Below are 23,276 nucleotides of genomic sequence, written 5' to 3'. Positions count from 1 at the left end.
ACCACTGCACATTTGTTTACATCCATTTGAGCATTTCACCTTTGCCAAGACAAGCCATCCATCTGACAGGTGTGGCCTATCAATAAGCTGATTGAACAGCTTGATCATGGCACCTTGTGCTGGGGACAGTAAAAGGCCACAGATGTCAAGTTGAGGGAGCCTGCATTGGCATGCTGACTGCTGGAACGTCCATCAGAGCTGTTGACAGATTATTTAATGTTAATGTCGCTACCATAACCCACCTGTCATTTTTAGAAAGTGGCAATACATCCAATTGGCCTCACCACCACAGAACATGTCTAAACGCACCAGCCCAGGACCACCACATCCAGCTTAACTCTGGACCAGCCCCCCTGACAGATAAAAACGGACTAATCTGGGGAAAACTCATTTGGACTGGCTGGGCCTGGCTCCCTAGTGGGTGGACCTACGCCTTCCCAGGCACGTGAAATCCATTATTTCAAACATGTAACTCCATAAAATTGCTGCATTTGTACAAGTATAGTTTTTCTGCTAAATGTAGTGGTTTATAGCCTGCTGTGTTAACTGTTCAAACAAGCATTGTACCTTTGCCACAAACCTAAATATTGTGAAGGGCTAGGTTAAGAAACAGGGACATAGTGGTTGTTTGAATGGGAATCTGACATGACTCATTCTTGAGGTCCATTTCATCAACCTCCAGTTTCTAATGTTAGGCAGAACAAACTAATAGTCCAGACAAATTAGAACATTTAAGGTCTTAAGTCTTTTAATTTTTGCAAAACAAAAAAGACAATACAGACAGGTCTGGATTCAGGCAAAGGAATCTTGCAGTCCACTCTCCAAGCAGCGAGCAAGTTGCACATCAGAAGAACCACACCCCCAGTGTCAGTCTAATGGAATGTTCCATTTCCCCTACATTGCTACCAGTCCAAAGTTTAAAACTCAGTGCAACAGGGTACTGTTTTTTTTTTTTGAACGAATTGGCCAACATTAACTATAACAAAATCAACTGCTTTTCTAGAATTTTAACTGAAGGCTCAAGACAAGAGCAACACTGGTCCACTGGGCAGCAGGAGTTAAGAATTATTTTGTTATACCACAAAAGGACACCGACAAGGTTTCTCCAGTTAAAAAAAAAAGAAAAAAAACAGATGTTCAATTGGGAAAAAAAAGTGAGGCTACATAGGGTTCGGTTTGAGACGGCATTTAATCCACTTCCTCCATGCGTGAAGCGTCATCATCTCCCTCTAGAGGTGGGATCTCATCTGGGGCGGGTGCAGAGGTGGGCTCCTCAGGGATCACTTCATCATCATCGATTCCTGAAAGGGGAAGAGAAATTAGACCCAGCCTACAGCCCCATTATAGTCAACCATGTTTGTTACCCTTTAGAGAACAGTTTCCTTCCTCCCAACAGTTCCGAGTGTGCATCCTTACCCAGGCCCAGCTTGATCATCCTGTAGATGCGGTTGGAGTGAGTCTGGGGGTCATCCAGGCTGAAGCCCGAAGAGAGCAATGCCGTCTCGAACAATAGGATGACTAAGTCCTTCACCGCCTTGTCATTCTTGTCCAGGTCAGCCTTCTGCCTTAGGGTCTCCACAATGGGGTGGTCTGGGTTGATCTCCAGATGCTTCTTGGCCATCATGTAGCCCATTGTGGAGTTGTCCCTCAGGGCCTGTGCCTTCATGATGCGCTCCATGTTGGCCGTCCAGCCATACGTGCTGGTCACGATGCAGCAGGGCGATGACACCAGCCTGTTTGACACAGTCACCTGAAGGGGCAGAGAGGCGAATATTACATCACATACTAACAGCATACAACGTGCAGGTGAGAAAAGCCAGTGCAGGCAAGTTGACCCTAAATTGAAGTCAAAAGATCAGCTTTAAAACTGGGAAAGAAATCCTAAATGAAATATTGTGCAGGAAAGTTGTTAGATTTCAGACAAAACACCATCCAAAATGTAGTCAGAAACAGGCAAATTCTCAACTCTGGAAAAGGGTGTCAATGTTAGAACGACATTATTGCAAGCAGTCACCACTAAAGAAACACTGCGTCAAACTCACAAGGTCTTCTAGTCTCTAGGTAATGGCATAACCTCCTGGGGACAAAAACTACATTGACACACTTGGGCATTCCAGTGGCAAAGCCAGGACAGCGTCACAACAACCACACGAGCCTAACAGGACACTTCAATCTACATGGTCAAAGGACTCACCAGGGTCAATATTAGCTTATGATGAACTATGGCACCTGTTCACAACCAGAAATAAAACATCAAATTGTCAAATCACCAAAATTCCAGAGCACAGAAAGAGATTAACCTTTCAAGGTATAGGGGGCAGTATTTTTGATTTCGGATGAAAAGCGTGCCCAGAGTAAACGGTCTAATACTCGGGCCCAGAGTCAAATATTTGCATATTATTAGTAGATTTGGATAGAAAACTCTGAAGTTTAAAACTGTTTGAATGGTGTCTGAGTATAACAGAACTCATATGGCAGGCAAAAACCTGAGAAAATTCCAAGCAGGAAGTGGCCTGTCTGCAAATTTGTAGTTATTTTGGTTCTCTATTGAAACTACAGTATCCGTGGGGTACAGGAGCACAGTTTGTCAGTGGCCTGCCTGGTGACTAAGAGATTGGAGATGCACGTTCACGAGACCACGTCGTTTTTTCTTTTCATCTTTGAATAAAAACACTATTGTCCGGTTGGAATATTATCGCTATTTTACGAGAAAAATACCATAAAAATGTATTTTAAACAGCGTTTGACATGCTTCTAAGTACGGTAATGGAACATTTAGATTTTTTTGGTCTCGATATGCGCTCACGCATTACCCTTTGTATAGTGACCCGACACTAATGAACAAAACAGATATTTGGACACAAAAACAACATTTCGTGTGGAAGTAGCAGTCCTGAGTGCATTCTGACGAAGATCAGCAAAGGTAATACAATTTTTATTATAGTAATTCGGAGTTTAGTGAGCCCTGAACTTGGCAGGTGTCAAAATAGCTAGCCTTGATGGCTGAGCTATGTACTCAGAATATTGCAAAATGTGCTTTCGACGAAAAGCCATTTTAAAATCTGACATAGCGATTGCATAAAGGAGTTCTGTATCTATAATTCTTAAAATAATTATGTATTTTGTCAACGTTTGAGTAATTTAGTAAATTCACCGGAAGTTTTCAGTGGGGATACATTTTCTGAACATCACACGCCAATGTAAAAAGCTGTTTGATATAAATATGAACTTGATTGAACAAAAAACATGCATGTATTGTATAACATAATGTCCTAGGAGTGTCATCTGATGAAGATCAAAGGTTAGTGCTGCATTTAGCTGTGTTTCTGTGACATACATGCTTGCTTGAAAAATGGCTGTGTGGTTATTTGTGTCTATGTACTCTCCTAACATAATTTAATGTTTTGCTTTCACTGTAAAGCCTTTTTGAAATCGGACAATGTGGTTAGATTAACGAGAGTCTTATCTTTCAAATGGTGTAAAATAGTCATGTTTGAAAAATTGCATTTGAGGTTTTGTATTTCGCGCCACGCGGTTCCACTGGCTGTTGAATAGAGTGGGACGGTGACGTCCCACCTAGCCCATAGAGGTTAAAGTCATGGGCATTTTTTGTTATCGCAGAAAGCACAGGTTGGTTCCCCTCATTTACCTTCTCTACTTTCTTGTCCAGGATCTCCTTCATGAGCTTGCAGAGGTTCTCAAACCTCGTCTTGTCCTCCTCCATCTTCTTCTTCTCCTCCTCATCCTCAGGCAGCTCCAAGCCCTCCTTGGTTACAGAGACCAGGGTTTTACCATCAAACTCCTTCAGCTGCTGGACGCAGTACTCGTCGATGGGCTCCGTCATGTACAGGACCTCGAAGCCACGCTTGCGCACACGTTCCACAAAGGCGGAGTTGGCCACCTGGTCCTTGCTCTCACCTTAAGAAAAAGTACGCCAGTCAACTTTGTGTCTAAGTGATTAAATTCAATGACTGCTATTGGGCTTGGAGCTCAATGTTATGCTGACTGAATGTGTAACTAGACCCACCGGTTATATAGTAGATGGATTTTTGATTGTCCTTCATGCGGGTGAGGTACTCTGTGAGGGAGGTCAGCTCATCTCCGGACTGGGAGCTGTGGTAGCGCAGCAGCTCGGACAGCTTCTTGCGGTTTTGGGAGTCCTCGTGGATCCCCAGCTGCAGAGAAACAATTAACATTAGTATAACTTGGTAGTCAATAGGATTTACTACACATTCAACTTTTGCCTGGGGAACTGTTCTGTGTAATAATTTAGCTAATGAAGTTTAAGGTTGTGGCTCTTGAAGCCAGTCTAAATATATAGTCAATAGTTCTTCGAAACACTAAATAGGGATGATACTGGTTTGGAACCGCACAATGACTAGCCCCACTGGGTATGTGGAGAGCTTATAATATTTAAGAAATTGGGCAAACTACTAGGGATTGCTTGATTAGTCTGGGAACATGTCGGCCAATATTAGCTAAAAATGCCAATGCCCAGTTTAACGCCAACGTGCAAAACCAATGTAGGTATGCATGTCAGCTTTTGACATAACCAAAAAAAATGTTTTATAAAACTGCGCTACACAGGACAAAAGCAGAAATACTAAGCGCACATTTCCAACAACTAAACAAGTTCAAGTCAAGCAGTCATTTAAAAGACTGAACATTTCAGCGAGACCACTAAAAACGGAAAGACAATGGAATTCATTGCCCTTGACAAGCAACCGTCCTCTGTTATGGATGTTGGCTTTCGTCGACTGGCCGAGCCCCCGGTACACACAATTTCTCAGATGTTGCTCTACCAGAGTTACAGTATTGTCAAAACGTACATCTGAGCGTCACGACTGACATTTGGCCCAGTGATGTCAGCCTCATGAGCATGCCGAGTCTGACAGCACAGTGGGTCGATGAGGATTTAGTACTGAGGAAGCCATATTGCATGCTCAAGAATGTGCTGGATCTCATACCGCTGCTGCCATTCGAAAACATTAACACTCCTAGCACCATTCGAACAACTGACTCGACAAGTGCATTCTGAAGAATAGGAGTGTTCATGTTCTTTTTCTTATAGTAAATCTGAGTTTGGTGAGGGCCAAACTTGGGTGTCAAATTAGCTAGCCGTGATATCTACTCAGAATATTGCAAAATGTGCTTTTGCCAAAAAGCCATTTAAAAAGCTGACACCGCAATTGCATAAAGGAGTTCTGTATCTAGAATTCTTAAAATAATTATGTGTTTTGTCAACGTTTGTGAGTAATTTAGTAAATTCAGAAGTTTGCGGTGGGTATGCTAGTTCTGAACATCACATGCTAATGTAAAAAGCTGTTTTTTTTATATAAATATGAACTTGATTGAACAAAACATGCATGTATTGTATAACATAATGTCCTAGGAGTGTCATCTGATGAAGATCAAAGGTTAGTGCTGCATTTAGCTGTGGTTTGGGTTTTTGTGACATATATGCTTGCTTTGAAAATGGCTGTGTGATTATTTTTTGCTGGGTACTCTGACATAATCTAATGTTTTGTTTTCGCTGTAAAGACTTTTTGAAATCAGACAATGTGGTTAGATAAAGGAGAGTCTTGTCTTTAGTATAGTTCTCTTTGGCAAGGAAAATATCGGTATGGACAAAAATGTCACATCGGTGCATCCCTACAAACTACATTGCTAGACTTTTTTACGAAAATCAAAAGGCATCTAAGTCCATGCTCCACTTTAGGTAAACTTTGGTTTAATCACATTTATGCATTGAAGAATACCAGATGAGAGCAAATGGGCAGAGGACAAGTTTGAGTAGTTAGTAGCAAAACAATCTTTGCTCAAGAAATTCTGATCCCCAAGTTCCTACCCATCTCCCAAAGTTACCTTGAGGTTCTTGGAGAAGCCATCGTAAAACTTCTTGTAGTTTTCCTTGTCCTCTGCCAGCTCACCGAACAGCTCCATACACTTCTTGACGATGTTCTTGCGGATGACCTTGAGGATCTTGCTCTGTTGCAGCATCTCTCGGGAGATGTTCAGGGGGAGATCCTCAGAGTCCACCACACCACGCACAAAGTCTGCAGGGGGAGATGGAAGACATTTAACTTCTTTATCGATTTCCATTACAGAAATTGCTGTATATAAACACACGGCTACAGAGAAGACAAGCAGCCAACCATTTCAGAGGGGCATTATCTGCAGTGCCATTAGCCTACATGTGAAGAAACAATGCTGCATTTGCAGTCGGTGGCATTGAAATTATACATGGCCAGGGGGGCAAAGTGGCAGCCTAGGCTACTTACTCAGGTACTCCGGGATGAGCTCTTCACAGCTGTCCATGATGAAGACCCTCCTGACATACAGCTTGATGTTATTCTTCTTCTTTTTGTTCTCAAAGAGGTCAAAGGGCGCGCGGCGTGGGATAAAGAGCAGGGCGCGGAACTCCAGCTGGCCCTCCACTGAGAAGTGCTGCAAAGGGGAAGAAGCAGGTGAGGGTTACTACACACCCATCAGCTTATCCTGCACTTAGACCTGTTTGTGCTGTGTAGCCAACTCCCACAATCATAGGAGTTACCCAAATCCCCCCCCAAAAAATAATTGTCACATGCACCAAATACAACTGTTGTAGACAACCATGAAACGCTTGCTTACTTCAACAATACAGAGTTTAAAATTAAAACACTAACAAGAGGAATACAATACACAAGAATGAGCACTATACAGGGAGTATGAGACCAATGTGCAGAGGTAAGAGGTAGATGTGTACATGAAGGCAGGGTGAAGTGACTAGGCATCAGGATAGTAAAATAAAACAGTAGCACCAGCAAATGTGTAAAAGTGTGAGTGCGTATGTAATGTGTATGCATGGGTGCTTGTTGGGTCAATATGCGTGTTACGCGAGTGCGTATGTAGTGAATGCGTAAATAGTACAAACAGATCTGGAACCAGGCCATCATCTAGGAATACCATTGTGACATCGTAATTTATACATTTTAGTGATAGTACCTTGACTGCAAGGTGGTCCTCCCAGTCATTGGTCAGGCTCTTGTAGAACTCCCCGTACTCCTCCATGGTGATGTCATCAGGGTTCCTGGTCCAGATGGGCTTGGTCTTGTTCAGCTCCTCCTGGTCAATGTACTTCTCCTTGATCTTCTTAGTCTTCTTCTTGTCCTTGGAATCCTCCTCATCATCTGAGCCCACGTCCTCAATTTTGGGCTTGTCCTCAGCCTCCGCCTTTTCCTCCTTCTCCTCCTCCTCATCATCACTGATCTCTTTTTCACGCTCCTTTTCAACCTGCACACAAAAGAGCAATTTTGTTTATTTAAAGCCTATAATAAAAAGGGAAAACTTCCCCTTACTTTGGTGCCCTCAATCAGTCCTACATAAAATGTCACCAATCACACTTTAGTTATAAATACTCCCATAATTCTATACTCACGAAAAGTGTGATGGGATATCCAATGAACTGAGAGTGCTTCTTGACCACCTCCTTGACCCTCTTCTCCTCAACATACTCAGTCTGGTCCTCCTTCATGTGTAGAATCACCTTAGTTCCACGCAACATGGGCTCCCCTGGAAATGAATTAAACAGAAAAATACACAACCACCATTTGCCCATTTCAGCATCACTACAATAGACATACTTTAATAACACCTATTATTAGGGCTGGCACAATAACAGTCATGTATATACTTTCACTGGCATTTTATTTGCATGACTGTCTTAGATATTTTTGGGGTGGAACAAACAGCTGACTGAAGCCAGGGCGGCCGGGCATTCGTGCGGTTGAGTTTGTTTCTGCTGTAACATGGACTTCACAACATGATGAAACTGTTGATCCTTGCTGAAACACAAGGTGATGTAGCAAACAAGTATTTGGTTTCCTATGCAATAGAATGGTCCTGGAATCTCTAACCCTGGCAATTTGACTCATGGGTACACTTGCAATCATTTCCATGGTAAATGTAGAACACTTGCTCAAATTATGTTATATGAGAGGGCTCATGCAACGGAATGTATTTTTGTCATGTCAGTTGAATCAAGTCACAGCACCTATTGATGGGTAAAGTCTGCTTTCATTTCCTGCTTTTCACCTATGGGTACACTCGCAATGGTTGCCAGTCCACCCATTATGCCATCATTGACTTGCATGGGGAAACCCATTCTATTTCCAGGGAAGCACATGCATTCTGGAGGAGAAATGTGTGACCGTGGTCATTTGGCTGACCAATTAGTCAGCCGAAATTACATGACCCAATGATCCAATCTCAAAACAATGCAGAGGCAATTTATGTTCTTCATGGTTTTGTACATTTTGCAAACCCTTCATTGGGTGAGACACATACCACTGTCGACCTTCACTGTGAATGAGCCTCCGGCTGAAGACTCCCAGATGTACTGCTCGTCATCATTGTGCTTGGTGATGACGGTCACTCTTTCTGCCACCAGGTAGGCAGAGTAGAATCCCACACCGAACTGCCCAATCATGGAGATGTCAGCTCCAGCCTAGCAAAGACGGGAAAAAAATGGATCACTCAAACGTTCAACTGAATAGTATGAGGCATATTATTGAATATTGCTGTAATGCAATGGACATACTTGCAGGGCCTCCATGAAGGCCTTGGTGCCAGACTTGGCAATAGTTCCCAGGTTGTTGATGAGGTCAGCTTTGGTCATGCCAATTCCAGTGTCGATGAGGGTCAGGGTACGGTCCTCCACATTGGGGATGATGTCGATCTTCAATTCCTTGCCATTGTCCAGCTTGGTGGGGTCCGTCAGACTTTCATAGCGGATTTTGTCCAAAGCCTGAAAGATATTGAACAAAGCAGACGACAGCGTCAAAGTATCTGGAAAAGTCCAAAGGGGTATTTTATTACATACGCAACCTCCATCACACATCCTTTTCAAAGTTGTAATCATCCTTATGCACTGAAATTTGTTTATTTTATGGATGCTCTTGCTGGATGCTAAAGTATTACAAAGTCACTGTACAGTTAGTGTCAACAATTAGACTGATTGAACAGCATGATGGATCCCTAATAAAACTCTTACATCTGAGGCATTGGAGATCAACTCCCTGAGAAAGATTTCCTTGTTGGAATAAAAGGTGTTGATGATCAGGGACATGAGCTGAGCAATCTCTGCCTGGAAGGCAAAGGTCTCAGCCTCCTCCTCTTGGCGCATTTCTTCAGGCATCTGGGGGCAAAAGCAGCAATGTTATGAAATTCCCAAATGACCATATATCACAAGTACAGAATTAAATTAAGCACATGCATTCTAGTGATTGCTGTTAACAAGTTGAGTGAATTGCTTTCAGTTGAAATGTCCCCCATAGTTCAGTCATCAAATCCCAACAGTTAATTGTCATGCCAATCTGGCCACATGATGCATAATTTTATAGTGAATTAACACAAGCAATTCCATTTTGGGGACTTTGAACAAGTGTTCTCCACAATCAGTTGTATTTCCTCCTGATAAAGACCAACTACCAGATGTTGAGGAACCATCCAACAACATGGCGACATCCTGGAGACAATGGACGTCGCCAGCACGTGGTTTACGAACTCGGTGAAAGGGTCGGAAATCCGTAAAGAACTCTCCTCCAAATTGACTTCCAGAAAGTTAACTGAATTAAAATGTTATATCGCACGTAGTTATCAAGTCGCTAATTCCATGGAAATGCGACGACGATTCAGCAATGCAAGACATGCACGAGGAAATAACTAGTTAGCGTGTCGTTGCGCAAAGTCATGCTGCCGATGTCCAGACTGTACAATTAACGTTATTGCAGTCGAAAAAGGACCAGGTCACCGATTGTAGCAAATGTAACGTAATTTGTTATCTACACTTTTACACAACCAATTGCAACTTCAGGGCAGTTCCAATGGCCACTACAATGACACTGCATCAATTTAAGTGTCAGAAGCCATGCAAGTGTAGCTAGTGTTAACGTTAGCTGCATTAGCCAACCGGACAATGAAAGCTAGTAGCATTATGCTGACGAAGTCGTTGACAGTTTGATAGCCAATCCAGTTAACGATACGTTCTGTCATCTAATCTTACTCAATTCACATTAACCTCAATTAGCCTTAAAAAGTTAAATTAGCCAACGTTAGATTGGCTAGTTAGCTAATACACAGCAAGACAGAATCAGTTGTCACAGTGGATGTGGTGACTGACATTGCCAGAAAGGCTAACTAGATAATTTAGTGTACAAATAAGGAAAATAAAAGCATTCTGTAATTAAAATGTACCTGATGTTTGTAAACTAGTTAGCGCGCTTGCTAGCTACCGAATCGAACATTCTCGAAGACTGATGATAGGCTAACGTTATCCAACTAGCATGAGGATGACTTTTGAGCGGTGATTTGATAAAGGCAACAATATTTGAGTACGTAGACGAGCTTTAGGGTTAAGACAGTATGTACATACCTTTATTTGTTCCGTTCACGTCTCTTGAATAAAACGCTACCAATATCACCAGTCCCCTCGGCTCTATGGCGCAGGAAACTAGAAAGGGATTTGCTTTTAAAAGACCGATATCTTTATACCCTCTTGTGTTTTTGACTGTGCGGGGGTATCCATCCGCAACACTTTGTAGCGGCGTCTCATTTACGAATCCCATACATTCAAGTTAAAATGCATGTAAATTCTTGTCACTTTAAAAATAAATATGAATATCTTAATCGAAGTGATTGTTATTTTCCCACGTTCTATCATGATGATGATCTTCATCCATTTCCATCTGCAATTTCCTCAGCATGCACTCAGGTAAATTATCAGAAACATCTTTGGGAAAGGCTGTTGACAGTTGTTTGAACTGCCGACTTTTGATTACGTTGCAGGATAGACTACAGCTTTATTTAAAGCAAATATTCACATTTAGTAGTGGACAGACTGCATAGAGAAGCACATGATTTAATACCGTAAAGTCACATTTTGTATCAATCGGACTGTGTAGTCAAGTTGCCACATTACAAAATATATAAAACACAGTGGAAATTATCGTTTTAATCTCGCGGAAGAATATAAATCAGCTCTAGTGGCTGTACTTCGTTTTTTCCAGCACTTTCCATGAAAAACCCGCCTAAAAACTGACGTCACGTGCTTGTCAAACGTAGTCCTAGCTAGTTACCACAGTCACAAAGGGTCGTAAATTATCTCCAGTGTGTCAGAGTGCGCTCTGGGTAGTTCGTAAATTCAGAGCCTTTCGCTCTCGGAGCGTACACTGGACGCTCTGGCCGAGGAGAAGGATTGATCCGAGAGTTCTGACCTCACAACGGCAATGAAGCACTCAAGCTAACTGGCTAAAGTTGGCAAGCTTGCTAGCTACTTCCAGACACAAACAAGAGAACACCTGACTCTGACCATTTTACTCGCCCAAGCAGAGTTGGTTAGGCTGTATTCATATTATATACAATAAAGCCCGAGGGGGTATGGCCAATATACCACGGCTAAGGGCTGTTCTTATGCAACACGGAGTGCCTGGACACAGCCCTTAGCCATGGTATATTGGCTATATATCACATACCCCTGAGGTTCCTTATTGCTATTAACTGGGTACCAACGTAATTAGAGGTATTAAAATTAATGTTTTGTGATACCCGTGGTATATGGGTACAACAAATCAGAATTCAGGGCTCGAACTAGTGACTAACCGTGCTGCTGGCAACAATGAAAGTTTTTTTTTTTGCTGAAGTTTACTGACAACAGTCATATTCAACAGGTGTTGCGTGTTTGTAAATTCATCAGTTATTCTGCACTCTGGCACAATCAGTGCTCTGAAATCAGAGTAGATAGACAGAGTGAATTTATGAAGATAATTATATCCTAAAAATATATGAAAACAAAAATTAAGGTTAGGTACAGGGTTAGCATTGTGGTTGAAGTTAGGGTTAAAGCCAGACTCAGGACAATTCTCATTTACAATTGCGACCTGGCCAAGATAAAGCAAAGCAGTTCGACAACATACAACAACACAGAGTTACACATGGAGTAAAACAAATATACAGTCAATAATACAGTAGAAAAATAAGTCTATGTACAATGTGAGCAAATGAGGTGAGATAAGGGAGGTAAAGGCAAAAAAAAGTCCATGGTGGCAAAGTAAATACAATATAGCAAGTAAAACACTGGAATGGTAGATTTGTAGTAGAAGAAAGTGCAAAGTAGAAATAGAGATAATGGGGTGCAAAGGAGCAAAATAAAATAAATAAATACAGTAGGGGAAGAGGTAGTTGTTTGGGCTAAATTATAGATGGGCTATGTACAGGTGCAGTGATCTGTGAGCTGCTCTGACAGCTGGTGCTTAAAGCTAGTGAGGGAGATAAGTGTTTCCAGTTTCAGAGATTTTTGTAGTTCGTTCCAGTCATTGGCAGCAGAGAACTGGAAAGAGAGACGGCCAAAGGAGGAATTGGCTTTGGGGGTGACCAGAGAGATATACCTGCTGGAGCGCGTGCTACAGGTGGGTGCTGCTATGGTGACCAGTGAGCGGAGATAAGGTGGGACTTTACCTAGCAGGGTCTTGTAGATGACCTGGAGCCAGTGGGTTTGGCGATGATTATGAAGCGAAGGCCAGCCAACGAGAGCGTACAGGTCGCAGTGGTGGGTAGTATATGGGGCTTTGGTGACAAAACGGATGGCACTGTGATAGACTGCATCCAGTTTGTTGAGTAGGGTATTGGAGGCTATTTTGTAAATTACATTGCCAAAGTCGAGGATCGGAAGGATGGTCAGTTTTACGAGGGTATGTTTGGCAGCATGAGTGAAGGATGCTTTGTTGCGAAATAAGAAGCCAATTCTTGATTTAACTTTGGATTGGAGATGTTTGATGTGAGTCTGGAAGGAGAGTTTACAGTCTAACCAGACACCTAGGTATTTGTAGTTGTCCACATTTTCTAAGTCAGAACCGTCCAGAGTAGTGATGCAGGACAGGCGGGCAGGTGCAGGCAGCGATCGGTTGAAGAGCATGCATTTTGTTTTACTTGTATTTAGGAGCAGTTGGAGGCCACGGAAGGAGAGTTGTATGGCATTGAAGCTCGTCTGGAGGGTTGTTAACACAGTGTCCAAAGAAGGGCCAGAAGTATACAGAATGGTGTTGTCTGCGTAGAGGTGGATCAGAGACTCACCAGCAGCAAGAGCGACATCATTGATGTATACAGAGAAAAGAGTTGGCCCAAGAATTGAACCCTGTGGCACCCCCATAGAGACTGCCAGAGGTCCGGACAACAGGCCCTCCGATTTGACACACTGAACTCTATCAGAGAAGTAGTTGGTGAACCAGGCAATGCAATCATTAGAGAAACCAAGGCTATTGAGTGTGCCGATGAGGATGTGGTGATTGACAGAGTCGAAAGCTTTGGCCAGGTCAATGAAAACGGCAGCAAAGTATTGTTTCTTATCGATGGCGGTTACGATATCGTTTAGGACCTTGAGCGTGGCTGAGGTGCACCCATGACCAGCTCTGAAACCAGATTGCATAGCGGAGAAGGTGCGGTGGGATTCAAAATGGTCGGTAATCTGTTAGTTGACTTGGCTTTCGAAGACCTTAGAAAGGCAGGGTAGGATGGATATAGGTCTATAGCAATTTGGGTCAAGTGTGTCCCTCCTTTGAAAAGGGGGATGACAGCAGCTGCTTTCCAATCTTTGGGAATCTCAGACGACACGAAAGAGAGGTTGAACAGGCTAGTAATAGGGGTTGCAATAATTTTGGCAGATAATTTTTGAAAGAAAGGGTCCAGATTGTCTAGCCCGGCTGATTTGTAGGGGTCCAGATTTTGCAGCTCTTTCAGAACATCAGCTGAATGGATTTGGGAGAAGGAGAAATGGGGAAGGCTTGGGCGAGTAGCTGTGGGGGGTGCAGTGCAGTTGACTGCAGTAGGGGTAGCCAGGTGGAAAGCATGGCCAGCCGTAGAAAAATGCTTATTGAAATTCTCAATTATAGTGGGTTTATGGGTGGTGATAGAGTTTCCTATCCTCAGTGCAGTGGGCAGTTGGGAGGAGGTGTTCTTATTCTCCATGGACTTTACAGTGTCCCAGAACTTTTTTGAATTTGTGTTGCAGGAAGCAAATTTCTGCTTGAAAAAGCTAGCCTTAGCTTTTTTAACTGCCTGTGTATATTGGTTTCTACTTCCCTGAAAAGTTGCATATCACGGGGGCTGTTTGATGCTAATGCAGAACGCCATAGGATGTTTTTGTGTTGGTTAAGGGCAGTCAGGTCTGGGGAGAACCAAGGGCTATATCTGTTCCTGGTTCTAAATTTCTTGAATGGGGCATGTTTATTTAAGATGGTGAGGAAGGCATTTAAAAAAAATAACCAGGCATCTACTGACGGGATGAGGTCACTATCCTTCCAGGATACCAGGGCCAGGTCGATTAGAAAGGCCTGCTCACTGAAATGTTTCAGGGAGCGTTTGACAGTGATGAGTGGAGGTCGTTTGACAGTAGACCCATTACGGATGCAGGCAATGAGGCAGTGATCGCTGAGATCTTGGTTGAAAACAGCAGAGGTGTATTTAGAGGGCAAATTGGTTAGGATGATATCTATGAGGGTGCCAGTGTTTACGGCTTTGGGGTGGTACCTGGTGGGTTCATTAATAATTTGTGTGAGTTTGAGGGCGTCAAGCTTGGATTGTAGGATGGCTGGGGTGTTAAGCATGTCCCAGTTTAGGTCACCTAGTAGCACGAGCTCTGAAGATAGATGGGGGGCAATCAGTTCACATATGGTGTCCAGAGCACAGCTGGGGGCCGAGGGTGGTCTATAGCAGGCGGCAACGGTGAGAGACTTGTTTTTAGAGAGATGGATTTTTAAAAGTATAAGTTCAAATTGTTTGGGTACAGACCTGGATAGTAGGACAGAACTCTGCAGGCTATCTCTGCAGTAGATTGCAACACGTTGTAGTTAGGGATGAAGATTTCAGAGTTTTTGGTGGACTTCCTAAGCCAGGATCTAGACACGGCTAGGACATCCGGGTTGGCAGAGTGTGCTAAAGCAGTGAATAAAGCAAGCTTCTAATGTTAACATGCATGAAACCAAGGCTATTACGGTTACAGAAGTCATCAAAAGAGAGCGCCTGGGGAGTAGGAGCGGAGCTAGGCACTGCAGGGCCTGGTTTCACCTCTACATCACCAGAGGAACTGAGAAGTATGAGGATAAGGGTACGGATAAAAGCTATAAGAATTGGTCGTCTGTGACGTCCGGAATAGAGAGAAAAAGGAGCAGGTTTCTGGGGGTGAAAAAATTGCTTCATGGTATAATGTACAGACAAAGGTATGGTAGGATGTGAGTACAGTGGAGGTAAACCTAGGCATTTAGTGATGATGAGAGAGATATTGTCTCTAGAAATATCATTGAAACCAGAAGATGTCATAGCTTGTGTGGGTGGAGGAACTGAGAGGTTGGATAAGGTATAATGAGCAGGGCTAGAGGCTCTACAGTGAAATAAGCCAATAAACACTAACCAGAACAGCAATGGACAAGGAATATTGACTTTAAGGAGAGGCATGCTTAGCCGAATGATCAAAGGGTCCAGTGAGAGTTAGATAGCTAGCCGAGCCATAGGTAGCAAGCTGGTAGAAGATGGAGGAGGTCTGTTTTTAGCCACCTCGTGCGATTCCGTCTGTAGATTAGTGGGGTTCCGTGTGGTAGGGGGGACCAGTCCAATTGGCAAAATAGTTAGTTATAGTGGCCCAAGAAAATTGTCCAATAGACCTATTCAGACAGCAGCTGATAAGACAGCTAACGATTAGCGGGCCGCAGATGGGCATTCGGGTTACGTCGCGACGGAGGGGCCAGTTGGATAACTCCCTCGGGCAGATAACGTCGGTGGTCCAGTCGTGAAGGCCCGATGGGGCTCCGCATCGGCAGTAAAACGGGTCCGGACAGGTGATTGTAGCCCAGGAGAGGCTGATGGAACTCTTCAGCTGGTTAGCTCCGGAATAGCCCAGGAGTGGCTGATGAAACGCTTCAGCTGGCTAGCTTCGGAATAATTTATGTTAACTCCAGGACCAACGTTGCCAATAGTCACTCAGGTAGCAGCTAGCTAGCTGCAAGATCCAGGTGTAAATGTCCAGAGCCTGTGGTAGAAATCCGGGGATATGGAGAGAGAATAGGTCCGGTAAGCTCTGGTCTGAGTCGCGCTGTACAAAAATTGGCGATAGGTTTTCGAGCTAATGGATAGCTGAGGACCGCTAACCGTGGCTAGCTGAACTACAACGTTAGCCAGTGAACTGGCCAACCTCTGGCTAGCTTCTGTTGTGGATTTCAGATTTTAGGTAAATAATACTTTTATTTTTTCAATTGGTGAGGCGGGTTGCAGGAGAGTGTTTTGAGGTTGAGTTTTTAGAAAAAAAAATATGTAAAAAGATATGCGAAGAAAATATGTAAATATATATATATATATACACGGGACCCGACAAGAGGAAGACAAAGGACGTCTGAACTGCTACGCAATCTTGGGATCAATAATAACAACAAATAGGTTGTTATCAATAAAATGTCACAATAAGGTGCAGAGCGTTCAAGTTGCCTGCTTGGTGGCAAGAAGACAGACCCCCAGCTCTGCTAAAACCACTGACAACTAGCTATATCCAAATATTGTTTGATGTGCTTGCTATGTTTGGTGATGACAGAAGTCTGACTGACAACTTTACCAGGTTGCAGACTTGCCGATGTCAAGCTCTGATGAAGCAAGCTAAATTACATACATACATTTTTTTTAAATAGTACAGTGCTTTTCAAAAATAGTACAGTGCTTTTCAAACAATCTCAAAGTGCATAAAAAGTAAAACAGCAAACAAAACATTTAAATTATGGAGATTGAAAGTCTCAGTCGGTTTGGGATTAAGTTGAGGCAGTTTGGGCTGGAAAGGCAGTGGAGGTTCAGTGGAGGGGCATCGATGGAACAGCTAAGGAGAAACAGAGTGACATTTTATTCTCCCTCTCTCTTTCTACCGCACCTGCTGTCTTGACCTCAATGCTAAACTGACATTTATTTTACACCTGAGGTGTTGACCTGTTGCACACTCTACAACCACTGTGATTATTATTTGACCCAGCTGGTCATCTATGAACATTTGAAGAACGATCTGGCCTTAATGGCATGTACTCTTATAAGCCAGAAGAGGATTGTCCACCCCTCAGAGCCTGGTTCCTCTCTAGGTTTCTTCCTGGGTTCCTGCCTTTCTAGGGAGTTTTTCTTAGCCACCGTGCTTCTGATGTAAAAAGGGCTTTATAAATACATTTGATTGAGTCTGGAGAAAAAAAACTGAGCTCTACAACAGGGCACCACACCTGCTGGTCAGTCACTCCATAGGCACTTCTCTGGTTCTGGTCCTCCATTTCCAGGAATGTAGCACTCACCTGGGTGATGTCACTTGTTGTTAACATGTTGTTTTCTTAGCTAGCTAGCTACATGCCAAATGGATAGGCTACCCTTGCGTATCTGAAATTATATGATCAATTTATGTTTACTGATCATGAAAAGCATGCAGTTACTTGCTATATAACTCTGACAATAGAGCTAAATGTGTAAAAAATCGGAAATGTGTAGTTCTGACTGTGCTCTTCAAAGAGGTGACGATAGTAAAACCAAATAATTAGCTATAGCATTTATTTAACAATCCCATGAAAAACGGCATGTAGTTGTCAATGGTTTTAGCGGAGCTGGGGGCCTCCTTGCCCTCCAGCAGCCAAATCGAACTCTCTGCACTGTATTGTGATGTTTTGTTGATAGATTGGGCAGCAGCGTAGCCTAGTGGTTAGAGTGTTGGACTAGTAACCGAAAGGTTGCAAGATTGAATCCCCGAGCTGACAAGGTACAAATCTGTCATTCTGCCCCTGAACAAGGCAGTCATTGAAAATAATAATTTGTTCTTAACTGACTTGCCTAGTAAAATAAAATAAATAAATAGAGACCTATTGCGGGTCAGATTTCTCCAGGGAAATATGACTTGATAATTTATCTCACGCACGTCATATTTGTTCCTTTGATCCATCTACGACTACAACAACACATGAACAATAGGCTACATATATAACTATATCCCGCTCATTACAAACAAGACTCATAATAAATTAGAGTTGAGTGATACAGAAAAAAAGTGTAATTGTCGCAATGGTTAATAAAATTGGCTCCTGCCTGTCAGTCCGTCTGTGCGACAGCTGACAAATGCCCACGAGTGGAGATTAGGAAATACTGGCGGGTCTGTCAGTAAAAAGTTGCTTTGATGGTAGTTTCAGCTTCTGATTGAAAACTGGAATTGTGTGCAATTTTCATTCAGCAAGGAATTGAGAATATTTTCCTAGTTGGACCATATTTCAGACTCCTCAGCACGACCAGTGCCAGGGTAAAGGACATCACACGCTGTTTCCTTAGCGAGTACCACTTCCTCCCGATTTGGCCCATATCTATAACTCATTGTTGAATTTGCGATTTCCAACTTGTTGTGTAATCTTTATGTCCAATGGCCGATGAGCACCGATACGTTGTATCTATAATTTATTTTCATTATTTCTCTTCATATGACAAGAATTAAAAGGATTTGCTAGTAGATTGTCAACTTGATTCATGATGATGACTGTTATAGTAGCTAAGACTTTGAAAGTCAGTCCAATCAAAGCTACTGTACATATAACGTGATTATATCTGTGGCCAATGACCTTGATCCTTCTTGGAAGGGCACCTGTAATATAACTCTATGGCGGGATCCAAATGGCTGAAATTTTGGATGTCTACCTTTACTAAGCACTTAAACTGGCGATGACATACTGTCCCCATGAGTGACAGAACACTGAGCCAATCCCGGCACAACGCTCCGTATATTCTGCTGGCTTGCCCCACCACCACAGAAAGCACTGAGCTAGGCTGAAACACCTGCATTTTGGAGCTGCCTTACTCAAAAAAAAGAGACCATGTGTGTATGCAGTTTTATTAACTGAATGATATATTATTATTTTTTACATTGTTTGCAAACTGATATCTGACATGTATTAATGCCAAAATAACATGCAAAACAGGCAAGCCCCCCCAAAAAATTATTATATATATATATATATATATATATATATATATATATATATATATATATATATATATATATATATATATATATGAGAGAGATATAGATATATATAGAGAGAGATATAGATATATATTCACATATACAGTATATTTATATTATTATTCATTTGTTTTTGCAAAAAATTTGGCTCTGCTCCATCTGCCCTGACTGACAGATCACCACTGGATGTGTCCATGTGTAAAAAAACAAAAAATGAAAAAAGGGGGGTATGCAAGTATAGACATTGAAATAGAGACCTTTGGGGCTTATATTAATCTTAGACCCTTAACAGCTAAGATAAGATATGAAGACATGGGACACTTCGCAGAGTTTGACCATTAAGTGATTGAACTCTTTGGGGGATTCGGTAGCCTGGAAGTGATACCTTGATATAGGCCTAAACTGTGAGAAATTTAGCTCCAGTAAAAAAAATGTATAAACTGAAAAAGGAACCTAGTTACTTGCAGATCTGAATGCATTCAACCATATCATTGGAGCAGTGGATCAGACAGGGAGAGGAACGCCCTCATGACACTCAGATCTCAGGTCTGTCATTATCTGACCATGGGAATGCTTGAGTGTAAAAGGTATTACCCCTACTCTGAAATTCACCCACGTTTCCTCGAAAATGTGCACCACACAGGAGCACCACACACTCAGCATGAAACCCTGAGAACAACGAGGGGAGAGGCATGATCTGAGGACTGATTTTGTTTTAGTTTCGGTGAATCTACAGTGCCGTGAAAAAGTATTTGCCAAGTCCTTAGACCATAGAATAGACCATAGGAATATATTAGAATGACATGCTAGTTCATGGACAGCTGAAGTTGTTCCAAAGATTTGTATGCTCCTTGTTCTACAGTGCCGTGAAAAAGTATTTGCCCCCTTTCTAATTTTCACTGCTTTTGCATATTTTTGATACTGAATGTTATCAGATCTTCAAACAAAACGTAATATTAGATAAAGGGAACCTGAGTGATCAAATATCACAATTACATACTTATTTCATTTATTTCATAAACAATGTTCTGCAACACCCAATGCCCCTATGTGAAAAACGAATTCTCCCCTTACACTCAACTGGTTGTGCCATATTTAGCTGCAACGACTCCAACCAAACGTTTCCTGTAGTTGTTGATCAGTCTCTCACGTCGTTGTGGAGGAATTTTGGCCCACTCTTCCATGCGTATCTGCTTAAATCAGCAACAATTGTGGGTTTTCAAGCATGAACTGCTCATTTCAAGTCCTGCCACAACATCTCAATTGGGATTAGGTCAGGACTTTGACTAGAGAATTCCATAACTTCAAATATGTTGCTTCTAGCTATTTTTATGTAGACTTGATTGTGTGTTTTGGGTCATTGTCTTGCTACATGAACAATCTGTTAATTTAGGAAGTATACCTTTTTCTAGGTAACAAGATTTGTAACCAAATCTTTGCTTGTTTTGAGGAATGTATTTTCTTGTCCGAACATACCTTGATTATTCTTGTTGTAGTAAGGATGGTTTCAGCTAAAACTTGCCTCATACCTTTCCTATTAGAAACATACACTAGATTACCAAAAGTATGTGGACATCTACTCATTGAACATATCATTCCAAAATCATGGGCATTAATATGGAGTTGGTCCCCCCCCTCCCGGGGACTCCCGAATAGCGCAGTGGTCTAACGCACTGCATCACAGTGCTTGAGGCGTCACTACAGACCCTAGTTCGATCTCTGGGCTGTATCACAACCGGCCGTGATCAGGAGTCCCATAGGGCGGCGCACAATTGGCCCAGCGTCGTCCTGGTCAGGGTTTGGCCAGTGTATGCCGTCATTGTAAATAAGAATATGTTTTTTTTAACTGGCTTGCCTAGTTAAATAAAGGTTAAATAAAAAAAGACAAACAATTTGCTGCTATACCAGCCTCCACTCTTCTGGGATGGTTTTCCACTGGATGTTGGAACATTGCTGCGGTGACTTGCCCTTATGATGTTTCCACTGACCTAATGATTTTAATTAACATTTAGGCTTACTCCAACTTATAACTTTAGTCTGGATTCAGACTTCAACTATCAGTCACGAGCATTAATGACGTCAGGCACTGATGTTGGGCGATTAGGCCTGGCTCGCAGTCTGCGTTCCAATTCATCCCAAAGGTGTTCGATGGGGTTGAAGTCAGGGCTCTGTGCAGGCCAGTCAAGTTCTTCCACACCGATCTCGGCAAACCATTTCTGTATGGACCTCGCTTTGTGCACTGGGGCATTGTCATGCTGAAACAGGAAAGGGCCTTCCCCAAACTGTTGCCACAAAGTTGGAATCACAGAATCGTCTAAAATGTCATTGTATGCTGTAGTGTTAAGATGTCCCTTCACTGGAACTAAGGGGCTTACCCCAAACCATGAAAAACAGCCCCAGACAATTATTCCTCCTCCACCAAACTTTACAGTTGGCAAGATGCATTCGGGAAGGTATCGTGCCAAACCCAGATTGGTCCGTCGGATTGCCAGATGGTGAAGCGTGATTCATCACTTCAGAGAACGGATTTCCACTGCTCCAGAGTCCAATGGCGGTGAGCTTTACACCACCCTAGCCGACACTTGGCATTGCGCATGGTGATCTTAGGCTTCTGTGTGGCTGCTCAGCCATGGAAACCCATTTCATGATGCTCCAGATTAACAGTTCTTGTGCTGATGTTGCTTCCAGACTCAGTTTGGAACTCGGTAGTGAGTGTTGCAACCGAGGACAGACGATATTTACACGCTACACGCTTCAACAGTCGGAGGTCCCGTTCTGTGAGCTTGTGTTGCCAGCCACTTTGCAGCTGAACCGTTGTTGCTCCTAGACGTTTCCAATTCACAATAACAGCACTTAGCTGGGCGGCTCTAGCAGGGCAGAAATTTGATGAACTAACTTGTTGGAAATGTGGCATCCTATGACACTGCCACGCTGAAAGTCACTGAGCTCTTCAGTAAGGCCATTCTACTGCCAATGTTTTGTCTATGGAGATTGCATGGCTGTGTGCTCGATTTTATACACCTGTCAGCAACGGGTGTGGCTGAAATAGCTGAATTCACTAATTTGAAGGGGTGTCCACATACTTTTGTATATACAGTAGGGGAACAAATTATTTGATCCCCTGCTGATTTTGTGCGTTTGCCCACTGACAAAGAAAGGATCAGTCTATCATTTTAATGGTAGGTTTATTTGAACAGTGAGAGACAGAATAACAACAAAAATATTAAAAAAAACGCATGTCAAAAATGTGATAAATTGATTTGCATTTTAATGAGGGAAATAAATATTTAACCCCCTCTCAATCAGAAAGATTTCTGGCTCCCAGGTGTCTTTTATACAGGTAACGAGCTGAGATTAGGAGCACACTCTTAAAGCGACCGCTCCTAAACGCAGCTTGTTACCTGTAAAAAAGACACCTGTCCACAGAAGCAATCAATCAATCAGATTCCAAACTCTCCACCATGGCCAAGACCAAAGAGCTCTCCAAGGATGTCAGGGACAAGATTGTAGACCTACACAAGGCTGGAATGGGCTACAAGACCATCGCCAAGCAGCTTGGTGAGAAAGTGACAACAGTTGGTGCGATTATTCGCAAATGGAAGAAACACAAAAGAACTGTTAATATCCCTCAGCCTGGGGCTCCATGCAAGATCTCACCTCGTGGAGTTGCAATGATCATGAGAACGGTGAGGAATCAGCCCAGAACTACACGGGAGGATCTTGTCAATGATCTCAAGGCAGCTGGGACCATAGTCACCAAGAAAACAATTGGTAACACACTACGCCGTGAAGGACTGAAATCCTGCAGCGCCCGCAAGGTCCCCCTGTTCAAGAATACATATACAGGCCCATCTGAAGTCTGCCAATGAACATCTGAATGACTCAGAGGACAACTGGTGAAAGTGTTGTGGTCAGATGAGACCAAAATGGAGCTCTTTGACATCAACTCAACTCGCCTTGTTTGGAGGAGGAGGAATGCTGCCTATGACCCCAAGAACACCATCTCCACCGTCAAACATGGAGGTGGAAACATTATGCTTTGGGGGTGTTTTTCTGCTAAGGGGACAGGACAACTTCACCGCATTAAAGGGACGATGGACCATATACCGTCAAATATTGGGTGAGAACCTCCTTCCCTCAGCCAGGGCATTGAAAATGGGTCGTGGATGGGTATTCCAGCATGACAATGACCTAAAACATACGGCCAAGGCAACAAAGGTGTGGCTCAAGAAGAAGC

General features: G+C 42.8%; 1 protein-coding gene across 3 annotated transcripts; it reads right to left on the bottom strand.

Annotated features, from left to right (window-relative positions):
- Positions 1-726: 726 nt before the first annotated feature.
- hs90b (Heat shock protein HSP 90-beta) lies at positions 727-10,695 on the bottom strand. 3 transcript variants are annotated; one of them, XM_014204682.3, is made up of 12 exons: positions 10,412-10,695; positions 9,032-9,175; positions 8,579-8,785; positions 8,326-8,485; positions 7,418-7,551; positions 6,985-7,272; positions 6,282-6,447; positions 5,866-6,056; positions 4,028-4,175; positions 3,650-3,918; positions 1,417-1,750; positions 727-1,301 (listed from the first exon to the last, which is right to left on the bottom strand). In XM_014204682.3, exons 2-12 carry the CDS (start codon positions 9,173-9,175, stop codon positions 1,189-1,191), a joined length of 2,154 nt encoding a protein of 717 aa, XP_014060157.1. In that variant the 5' UTR covers positions 10,412-10,695; the 3' UTR covers positions 727-1,188.
- Between the last annotated feature and the right edge of the window lie 12,581 nt (positions 10,696-23,276).

Source organism: Salmo salar, chromosome 06, assembly GCF_965601325.2.
Source record: "Salmo salar chromosome 06, fSalSal1, whole genome shotgun sequence".
In the NCBI taxonomy this organism is placed as follows: domain Eukaryota; kingdom Metazoa; phylum Chordata; class Actinopteri; order Salmoniformes; family Salmonidae; genus Salmo; species Salmo salar.
The sequence above is the reverse complement of the archived record's forward strand: the minus strand, read 5'-3'. Positions and strand labels throughout refer to the sequence as shown.

What these genes read in the sequence shown, in the direction of transcription:
- hs90b (XM_014204682.3), bottom strand. Translation starts at nt 9,175, where the DNA reads ATGCCTGAAGAAATGCGCCAAGAGGAGGAGGCTGAGACCTTTGCCTTC. An exon ending in CCTTCATGGAGGCCCTGCAA is followed by an intron (nt 8,486 to 8,578) that starts GTATGTCCATTG and finishes CGTCTTTGCTAG; the next exon opens with GCTGGAGCTGACATCTCCAT. An exon ending in GCTCATCCCGGAGTACCTGA is followed by an intron (nt 6,057 to 6,281) that starts GTAAGTAGCCTA and finishes CTCCCCCTGCAG; the next exon opens with ACTTTGTGCGTGGTGTGGTG.